We start from the raw sequence: 11,724 nt of genomic DNA, 5'->3' as shown, positions 1-11,724 counted from the left end.
CCAAACTCCTAAGGCACCCTCCTTTTGTAGAGTTAACCTCCTTGTAGAAGAAAGGACAACCCTATATATATAGTAGTAAATCAATGGAACTACTACAGAAATAATAAGTTAAGCACCTGCTTATTCTATTTATTAATAGCTTGACGTATGTCGCCTGAAGACTTAGGGGCTTGAAGAGATAATAGTTTAGTTTAGATTGTGTTACTAGGTCATACTTGGAAAGAGTATACCCAACGGTTTCTAACAAAGAATTTTTCTTCTCTCTGGGCTACTTCTCTGGCTTTTCGACAGGTTCTGTTACATCCAGCTTGTAAGATCAAAAATTGGCATGGACTTGGTGGAGAGAAACTTATCCGACCTCAACACTTCTCTATAGAGAGTGCAGTGAAGATACGGACATCTTTCTTCTTTCCATTCCACTCTTGCTCCAATCCCAATAGGATGAATAGAGCTAGCACTTGCTATAAGGGCTTCTGACTTGCCTGCAACTACAAGAAAACTAAAAAAGCTTTATATATTTTAATATGATTAAATTACACAGTTGGTCCTTACACTTTTAGTGAAATTGTAAATTTGACTCTACACTTTAAAAGTTTATAATTAGATCCCTAAAGAGAATTAAAATTTGCAATTTGGTTCCTGCCATTCAAAAAGTATTTTTTAACAGAATATTCTCTGAATATTCTCTATTTTAAACATGTAAGCTACACATGTTTGACAATAGAGATCAATTTGTAATTTTAGTGAAAATATGGGGACCAACCGTATAATTTAACCATTTGAAATGACCAAAAACTTCTTAGGCTATCTAAACCCACCCCGCCCCTCCCCAACTCTCTCACTCTCACTTTCCAAAATGACACTCCAACCCCATCCCTCTCTATCTCTCTCCTCGGTTTACCGTCGCCACACCAGATCCACCGCATTTGTACTCACGAGTCGGGTCTCGCCTCCTTCCTCCATCTCGCCTCTCTCTCATCTGGCAAATTTTTCTTCTCTTCCAATCATAATACTGAACACCGATAAATGGAAGAGAACAATTTCAATCCCAAACATGCTCAAAGCGAACAATTTAATGTCTAAGAAAAAAATAGCAACAAATCGACATAAAAATAGCAACTTAATTTATTAGTGATCCGGCGCGGTGACGAAAGCGAGAAACACGGCGATGGTGAGCTGAGGTGAGAGACAGAGAGCGCTAGGGTTAGGGTGCCATTTTAGAAAGTGAGAAAGTGAGAGTGAGAAAGATGGGAAGGGACGGGGTGGATTCAGATAGTCTAGTGAGTTTTTGGTCATTTTTAAATGGTTAAATTATACGGTTGGTCTCCATATTTTACTAAAATTGTAAATTGGTCCCTATTATCAAACATGTGCAGCTCACATGTTTAAATGAAATATTTTTTAAACAACGGAGACTAAATTGCAAATTTTAATTCTCTTTAGAAACCTAATTATAAACTTTTAAAGTATAGAGATCAATTTACAATTTCACTAAAAATATAAGACCAACCATATAATTTAACCTTTTAATATATAAGAAATATGTGCTCCTCCTCTCTTTTTAGTTAGAGATAATTGTTTCTTCCCATATATAAATCAATTACTTGAATGAGAAAGTATTACAAATCACAATACCAAAGTTTAAATTAACAAAAGCATTTCTCTTTATTTTTTATTTATCTTCTCTATTTTCTCATCTCTAATCTGATACTTTAAGCCAGTAAACTTTTTGTCTCTTTACAATTTTCTATTTTCTCTACTTTTAGCACTTTTTTCTCTTTTTCATTCCTTTTCTTGCTTGATTAGTCATTTTATCAAAAATATCTTGCATCAACTTTTTTTTTATTTGTCTTATGTTAATTTTTTCTTAGACAATAACAAAAACTGAATTCTAATTTAATTTTTTCACTCATAGAAATTATGATATCATAATATAAAATCACTTCTCTAAAAAAGTTTAAGTTGATAAAAAAAACATGAATAATTATATCTAAATCATCAATTTTTACTATTTTTACTCTCAATAATATATAAAAAAATAAAAAATAAATAAAAAACTTCTTATTACATTGCAATTGAATAATAATAATAATAATAATAATAATAATAATAATAATAATAATAATAATAATAATAATAATAATAATAATAATAATAATAATAATAATAATAATAATAATCCGCAATTTAAAATCACAATCCTAAATAAACTCAGTGATGTTTGATGGTCATACAAACTGAAAAGGAGTCATATATTGCAGCTCATGATCTCTCTATTTTTTTCAAAGGTAGATATTCTAACTGTTAAACAACCAATCACTCTAATTATTGAATACGCATCTATTTTATCTCAATTGACAACGTAAACAACTTGTGACTTTATTATGGGGATTGAATTCGACCTACAAAGAGAACATATGCATGCATGGCCTAACGAAATGACGTTTTCTTGGCCCAATAAAATTGAAAACTTTATTACATTCACCAATATAGAATTATCCCAAACTCGAAGATCTACGTGGCACTCATTGGTTGGCTAAGAAGCTTAACAATTTTCTATTCTTGTACGTGAGTTCGTTAGACAACTTTTTCCAAGCCCAACAATATTCCAACGCAGTATGAATATGAATCAACGCTGAACATTATTAGTAGTATATATTATTCTCTAGAGGATAAGTATAGACTTTTAAGGAACTAAAACTTTCAAAGTCTTTTAAGTTGTAGGACACATACATTCAAGAATAATTTTTTTATATTAATACATATATATGGATATTATTTAAATACTGAATTTGATGAATAATATGTGTGGATAGTAGTTATCAACTTGAGTACATATATATACAAAGTATGAATTTCTATAGGTTGACTTTAATTTATTTTTCTTGGTTAATAACTTGTACACATAAGACTCAATGTTGTTTTGAAAATATATCTGAAGAATATTAAGCATGGCTGCTCCTACTTAATTATTGATTAGTTACATATTAAGCCCTTTTGATCTGAATAATATGCTTTTCAAATTGAGAACTCTCAAAGCATTGAAAATGAAGACTATGGCAATTCCGTGTGCGGTCTAGCTTACGCACGCATCAATGAATTACAAAGTTTTGTGTGGGTTTTTAGTTTTGGATTTTATAGTTGTATATAAATTTTCATGATAATGTTATTCATTTAAACATTGTTATCTTATTAAAAATATTTAATTATATGCCACAAGTTCAATTGATATAGTTCAACATATTTTACAGTCATACATATATATTACAATGATAGTGCATCACAAATTATTATTGATCAAAACTTAAAATGTATACCACTTCTCTCAAAAAATATAAGTCAATAAGAGAATTTACATAAATTGTTATATATCTCTAATATGCTTCTTACCATTTTTTTTCTTTACATGAATTTTGCATAGATTTTTTCTCGCTATCAATTTTGTTTGTGATGCATTGAAATTAATTTTTTTTACATGAACAAAGATCGAAAGTAAAACCTTAAGATCATAAAAGTTATAATACGATGGCATAAAATGATTTGTCCAAAAAATTTAGAAAAATAAAAAAAAATATGAATAATTACATCTTTTTACAACTTCTTTAGTATAATCCCTTATTTTGACAACTTTAGCTCTCAAACCAGCAAACATACAAACACAATATCCATGGAAGCTAAGTCATCTACTTTTTTTTTCATATATATATATATATATATATATATATATATTGTTGTCAAATATGTTCTAGTCATAGTCTTTGTTTGAGTGAATGGATGAATAACTTGTTAGAAGATAAGCATTCTTTTATCTGTTTAAACTTTTGAAAAAAGTAATTTGATAACACAAATATATCAGGATTTTTATTTTCAAAAATTCTAGAGTTTAATTTTGTTTTGAATCCATAAAAAAAAAAGAAAGATCAACCTAAGACAAATAAAAAAAAATTATTTACGAACCTAAAAAGAGGTGTAATAATAATAATAATAATAGTTGTGTTTGGTCTATCAAAGCCAAAAACTAAAATATATACACGCGATTTGTTTTTTTCTCTAAGTTGGACATGATTCATTTCAATAGGAAAGGAATACAAGTTAAATTATGGTCGAAATTTGGACAAAAAAAGAAAAGAAAAAGTAAAAAACTATTAGATGGGTCTGTGCTTCAAGAATTCAGATTGAAGATCCAGCACGCGATTATTAGAACTTCTATATATCGGTACATATATATTAATAGTTTTTTATACAAGAATTGTATTATTGATCACATTCTCTATCATTCATTATTAAAGGGCTCATCATTGGTTGTTGGCAACAGAATTCACGACAAATTAGCAAGACTTTCGTGAAATAATTTTGCGATAAGTTATCTCTAATACTAGAATTTGTTATATATATATTGGACTTATTAATTCAATTTTAAAAACTTATAAAAAATATGTTGATTATAAATTCTTTTTCTATATAATAATCATATATCTACAAGAATAATTTTTATGAGAATTCTAATATCCAAATACTTAAACTATTATTACATAGGACTATATGAACGGTATTATATTTACATCTTTTATAATAGAATCTATTTTAAACTTCACCCAGATTATTTTATCAAACAATGTAAAAACATGAAACAAGATACTTTATGTTTATATATTAATTGTTTATTTATATAAAAATATTTTACTCCTAAACTATTTCGTGAGAAAACTATCTCAAAGATTTTAATTATAATAAATATTAGAAAACAATAAAAATTTGCCAATAACAAGACAATATGAGTTTTAAATCTGAAATTTAATTTTAAACTTCTTAATGTGTAAAAATTAATTAATTATTAACTTATTTTTATTATATATATATATTTTCTGTCAATCTTCATCGCTATGGACCATGTGGTGATTTGGCTACAGTTTCAATCCGTACTCATTATCGATTCAGCCACCTATAATCTTATTCAAACAAAATTTTTCGGCAAGCCATGCTAATAACTAATTAGTTCGAAACAAAAGAAATAAATGTTCAACGTACACGTACGAAATTTCAATAATGAGGATTTTGACTACTCACCTTTTGCATAAGAATTATGGTGTGTATTGATAAGACACCCGATAAAGTATAGAATTATAATAATACAAATAGAGAAAATGACATTTTTGCTTTTATAAAATTAAAATAATCTATTTTTTAATTATTTTAATTAAAATATTTTTTAATAATTATTATAATTCTATAAAATTAATGATAGAACAAATAAATAATAATAATATATTTATTACTAATGTAATAAATTTATGTATTTTAATATTTAATCATTAATGATAAAATATATAAAAATTTAAACTGATTTTTTTAAGAAATTAAAATTTTATTATTGTTTAAATCATCTAAGTAATTATTATTAACCTATATATAATTATTATTAACCTCTTTTTGAGTTTGTGTGATTTTTGTATAGACTTTTTTTATGCTATTTTTTATTTTTAGGATTCACCAAGAATCGAATTCTAGGCCTTTCGAATATAGATTTCTAATATCATGTTATGAAACCACTTATCCTATAAAAATAGTATAGGACAAATAAAAGAGAAAATAAAACTTATGCAAGCAAACCCAAAAAAAATTTTGTTTGATAGAAGTGTTAAAGATATAACTATTAATATTATTTTTTTTTATCAACTTAAACTTTTAGAATGAATGATTTCATAATAAAATGGATTAAAAACGTATGGTGTTTAATTTTAGAGTGAGATGTATATTTTCGAATAAAAGAGAGAAAAGTAAACAGAAAGTGTCATTTTCTCTAATGTATCCCATGGTGCAAGAGTTGTTTTTTTTAAGATTTAAGTAATAAAATTTGGTATAAGTTTTCTTTTTCTTTTATTTATGGAGTCAATAAGGATTAAACTTTAGACTTTTAAATTATATAAATTTTGATACATAAAATGTTATAAAATTTATTTTTTTTAAATTTAAATTAATAAAAAAAATAGATGAATAATTATATCTCTATGTTATGAAATTACTTTTTTCAAGAACAAATATTTTTTAATATTATATCATAAAATCACTTTTCTAAAAAATTTAAGATAATAAAAAAAATTACATAAATAATTACATCTCTAACCCTATAATTCTGTAATAATACAATACACATGCACCAATTATACATTATTCTTGGATTGCAAATTAATTATATAAGTATTAAACTTAGCATGGTGTAGATACATTAATTTTACTATATAATTATAACACGTGTTCATGAAAACCACAGGCCATCCAATTTGATCGACAAAGTAAAAAAAAATCTTCAAAAACAGTTTGCACTAAGTTAGCAAACAATTGGCAAAGTAACGTTAGTTCCTTTCTCTTGTATATAAGTTACAGTAATATACAGCTACAACTTAATTAGACCTATATGCCAGTAAGATTAATTGATGTAGTGCAAGGTACAAACATTAATGCAGATTTAATTATATAACAAACTTTACGAGATTAAAAAAATCAATAATAATTATTGTAACGCGTTTTTTATAGGGTGCATGATTATTGCCGTCACGGGCCAAGTCAGCATATAAAGAAAGTCAATAGTTCTATATATTATTTTTTTTTCTCCCCTATACCTTCTTCTAATTGTTTATAATACTATAGTCTATGATTACTACTAATATATTTGAAAACAAATTAATTCTATTCATACACAAAATGAATGACAAAAAAATGTGCATGGAAATTTAGAGCAAAAAATAATCTAGAACATGATTGGAAAAGTAAGACATGGTGATGAGTAGTAGTCCCATAGTTTAATTTCTTATTAGATGCTTAATTAATTAATTAATCTTCCAACAAACCTAATCTTTTTTTCTCCCTCTATAAAAAGCCACCAAATATATGACACAAACACAACATACAAGATCCCAAAATCCTCCCTTAGCTTCTTCAATTTTTTTTCCTTACAATCCAATAATTCTTGACTATGGCAACATCTAAGTTGCTATTAGCAACACTTGTAATAAGTGTACCTTTCCTATTTTGTTCTATAGCATATGGTTACTCATTGAAAGACATAAAATCATGGTGTAGCCAAACACCTTACCCTGGACCATGTGAGTACTATTTGAGCAACCATGCATACAACAAACCCATAAAGAACAAATCGGATTTCCTCAAAGTGTCACTACAATTAGCCATGGAGAGAGCACAAAAGGGTCATGAGAACACAATCTCACTTGGCCCTAAGTGTAGAAATGCACATGAAAAAGCTGCTTGGAATGATTGCATTAAACTCTATGAGTACACAATCAACAAGCTCAACAAAACCATGGATCCTAAAACAAAGTGTGACCAAGTTGATGCACAAACTTGGCTCAGCACTGCCCTAACAAATCTTGAGACATGCAAAGCCGGTTTCTACGACCTAGGAGTACAAGATTACGTGCTACCATTGTTGTCCAACAACAATGTTTCGTGTTTGCTAAGCAACACGCTGTCCTTGAACAAGGTGGCTTTTCAACCACCAAGTTACAAAGATGGTTTCCCAACATGGGTCAAGCCGGGTGACCGGAAACTTTTGCAGTCGTCTTCGGCGGCTTCTAAGGCTAATGTGGTGGTGGCCAAAGATGGGTCTGGAAAATACACCACCGTTAGCGCCGCCGTAAACGCTGCACCAAGTGGCAGCAGTAGGTATGTGATATATGTTAAGGCCGGTGTGTATAATGAACAAGTTCAGGTTAAAGCAAAGAATATTATGTTGGTCGGAGATGGTATCGGAAAAACCGTTATTACCGGTAGCAAGAGCGTCGGAGGGGGAAGCACAACCTTTAGTTCCGCCACTGTTGGTAAGCTAAGCTTTAATTTTAATTTTCTTCATTAAAAAATACTTTGACTTTCGAAAAAAAATATTATATATTAAAAAAATATTTTAATTTTTCTTCAATGTCACAGAATTTAAGTGGTAGAATTAGTCAATATCAAATTAGATTTTTTAAAATGAATTCTTTTTCATTATTTATTCTATTTATTTTTTAATGAAAAATCAGGTGACTTCACGTGAAGTTGATAGTTAAGAGTCGTTAGATGATTGATTTGACTAAATTTTTATCTAACGACTCTCAGCTATTAACTTCACATGAAATTGACTGCACATGAGCTTTTACCATTTTTTTTGCATTTTAAATTAAAATTCGCTCAGACCATAACAATTTATAGCAACAAAACAAAATATATGAATCGGTATTATTGTTTTTTTGTTTCATAATTACTTTAATATGCATGGTACAGTTCTTTTGACTTCAAAATAATTTTTGGAGTTAATATGAACTACTAGCAAGTGTGGTACAAAATGTTTACTGCCATAATATTTTTATCCTCCTTAAATATTTTTTTCCACTTTTAGTTTGCTTCCCCTAGATAACTTAGAAAAAAGCTAATAATTACTATAAATTATATATCAGTTGATGTACACACTTGATAGTGACTACAATCTAACTTTGTCTTAAGGTGGATTTGGATATATATTTAGGAGTGATTTTTTTTATTTTTAACTTACGAAAAATTATAGTATTAATGTTTAGAATAATTTTTAAAATAAATTTATAATTTTTAAAAAAATTATTTAAAATATTTATAAAAAATTAAAAAATATATTTTTTTGTAATAAATTTTTTTATTTTTTTTAAATAGACATTTTTATTTTATGACTAAAAAATGAAATATAAAATAATTTATTTATAAACTATTTTTAATATAAATTTTTATATTTTATTTTTTTTAAAAATAATTAAATTAAATTATTTGTTAAAACTGATCCTAGCTAGTAATACGTAGGTAGGATGGAAACATTGAAATAACCATTATATTCAAACAACGATATATTCTATACACAGTTGTTTCTTTTACCACAAATAGTCTGCAAAAGAATTTTTTAGTAAGAAATTAGAATAATGAAAAAGATAAATTAAAAGGATAATAATAATTAAATTATACCTGCCAAAAAAAGGTGAAGAAGATTATAAAGATTTCATTATGATTTCAGATGCCATATAGTTTTTCAACGAGATGCATTAAACAAAGACATATTATTGAAGATGCATGATGCTCTTCTAATAATAAAAGGCTTTTTTTTTATTAGGCATTGAAATAATGGTTGGTATATGCAAACTTCGGTCCACAAAAAAGTGATTTAATTAAGCTAGAATTAGAATATGGCCTTATCCATATTTATTTTAATTAATTGGAACTAAGAAAATAACATTTATTTTGTGATAATATAGTTAATCTACGTCAATGTGTGGAATTATTGGCCTTCAAAACAGAAGAAGTACCCTAAAACTTTTCTTGCAAAGCAAGCTAATGTAGGGTATAAGCTTAAGGCTTGTTTTTCAGTTTGGAGAAAGGGACAAAAAATTGACTTTAAATTAACTATAGTCAAAGATAAAGACACGAGACGTGCTGAATTTAACATTCATAAAGTAATAATTGACATATATATATGGCTTCTAGATTATAGTATTAGTTTCGTGGCTGAGTTGCTCTTATATTTTACTCTTAAATCAAGAAAATGAATTGCACGTCCATCTTCTCAATTACTACATCTTTTAATTTGTTCCAAATACAAAGCATGTCCTATATATTATATTGATATAACCCTATTTGTTCCATGCATATGCATGCTAGTAGGTAGCTAGATTTAGTAATCAGATCTATATATGAATTATTAATTACAACAATTTATCTAACATTAGGTTGCTATCAAGACTTTGCTTCAATAAAAACAAAAAAATGTTGAATAAATTAAGAACTTTAACAAAAAAAGATTTTAAATTTTGTTAGGGATATAGTTATTTATGTGTCTCTTTTTATTAATGTAAACTTTAAAAAAATGATATTATGATATAAGATCAGAGTTTTTATTATTTAAAAATTTAGAATTTAATTCTTGATTGATTCTACGAAAGAAAATTTATATAAAAAATCACTAGAAAAACGTCGCAAATTTTTTTTAAATAATAACATGAATTTGATTTTAATGTACTACCAGTGTAAAATAACTTTATATGTGCATTCAATCATATAATCTTATCATAAAAAATAACTACTATTTTTATTAATCGCATAAATGATCGTATAAAAAAAATAGATGTGATTACACGACGAGTGTCACATTACCAAAAGATGGGTTGAATGTGACTTAATATATTACAGAACATATATATTATTGTCACAAAAAATAGTATTAATGTTTTTTTTTAATTTTGTTTTATAGCCATTACTGGAGATGGATTCATTGCTCAAGATATCACATTCAGAAACACTGCCGGAGCAGCAAATCATCAAGCTGTGGCACTACGTTCTGGATCAGATCTCTCAGTGTTCTACAGATGTGGATTTGAAGGTTATCAAGACACATTATATGTATACTCAGATAGACAATTCTACAGAGAATGTGACATTTATGGAACCGTTGACTTTATCTTTGGTAATGCGGCAACGGTTTTACAAAACTGTAACATTTATGCAAGAAACCCTCCTCAAAAGACAATCACAGTAACTGCTCAAGGTAGAACTGATCCAAACCAAAACACAGGAATCATCATCCATAATTCAAAGATCACAGCTGCCTCAGGCCTAAACCCTAGCTCAGTGAAATCATATCTTGGAAGGCCATGGAAGCAATACTCAAGAACCGTGGTGATGAAGACTTATCTTGATAGTTTGATTAACCCAGCAGGGTGGTTGGAATGGAGTGGTAACTTTGCATTGAGCACTTTGTATTATGCTGAGTATGCAAATACAGGTCCTGGTTCTTCTACTTCAAATAGGGTTTCATGGAAGGGTTACCATGTCCTTACCAGTGCTTCTCAAGCTTCACCTTTCACTGTTGGAAACTTTCTTGCTGGAAATTCATGGTTGCCAAGCACCGGAGTCCCTTTCACCTCTGGTCTGTGATTACAGACTCGTACGCATACATGCAGTTATTTTCATGTGAAATTAATAGTATAAAATCGTTAAATAATATGACTAAATTGTTATTTAACGATTTTAACTATCAATTTTAGATGAAAGCATCTTCTACCTTGATAATTAATTTGTATGTATTAATTATTTCTAGGTTGATGCCATTTTCATATCTTAAATTCTTCATTATTCCGTACCAGCACATTTTATATACTTTAATTTGGCTGTACTTTATAGGTGAATAAGGCCAAAAAAATAAAAATAAGAATAAAATAGCACAGCCAACAAATAGTTTGTTTTTCATGTTGTATTAATTGTAATAGTTTTTTATTATTGAATTGTATAATTAATTACAGATTATTGATTATGAAAAGAAAATATGCAAGTTTCATGAAGTAGTCTTGTCTAAATATTCTCTCTTCTATTTTATTATTTTTTTTGGGGTCAAAACATTTGTCTATATTACCCTATATATGGAAGCTAAATAAAGCAGCATCATTCTTACATTTTATTTTGTGAGAGAATCATATATATTATTTAAACGATGATTGTGCTGACCGGTCTCCAAAAGATAAGTCCAGTGAGCGTATATTATTCAAATCTTAACATAACATATTTTAATATTTTGATGATTTCATTTCCTATGATAAATAGAATAAATAGTATATTGGTTGGATCGTGTCCCGGAGTTTCCAACTTAATATAATTGAGAATATGAATGTGACATGCATAGATGTATTATTAAATACCAACATGCATGCTTTCATGTCT

General features: G+C 27.7%; 1 protein-coding gene across 1 annotated transcript; it reads left to right on the top strand.

Annotated features, from left to right (window-relative positions):
• Positions 1-6,914: 6,914 nt before the first annotated feature.
• LOC130961467 (pectinesterase 2-like) lies at positions 6,915-11,338 on the top strand. Its single transcript, XM_057887375.1, has 2 exons — positions 6,915-7,835; positions 10,262-11,338. Exons 1-2 carry the CDS (start codon positions 6,974-6,976, stop codon positions 10,942-10,944), a joined length of 1,545 nt encoding a protein of 514 aa, XP_057743358.1. The 5' UTR covers positions 6,915-6,973; the 3' UTR covers positions 10,945-11,338.
• The last annotated feature ends 386 nt before the right edge of the window (positions 11,339-11,724 follow it).

Source organism: Arachis stenosperma, chromosome 2 (genome assembly GCF_014773155.1).
Source record: "Arachis stenosperma cultivar V10309 chromosome 2, arast.V10309.gnm1.PFL2, whole genome shotgun sequence".
Classification (NCBI taxonomy): Eukaryota; Viridiplantae; Streptophyta; class Magnoliopsida; order Fabales; family Fabaceae; genus Arachis; species Arachis stenosperma.
Note: the sequence above shows the minus strand (reverse complement) of the source record. Positions and strands in the feature narration are given on the sequence as shown.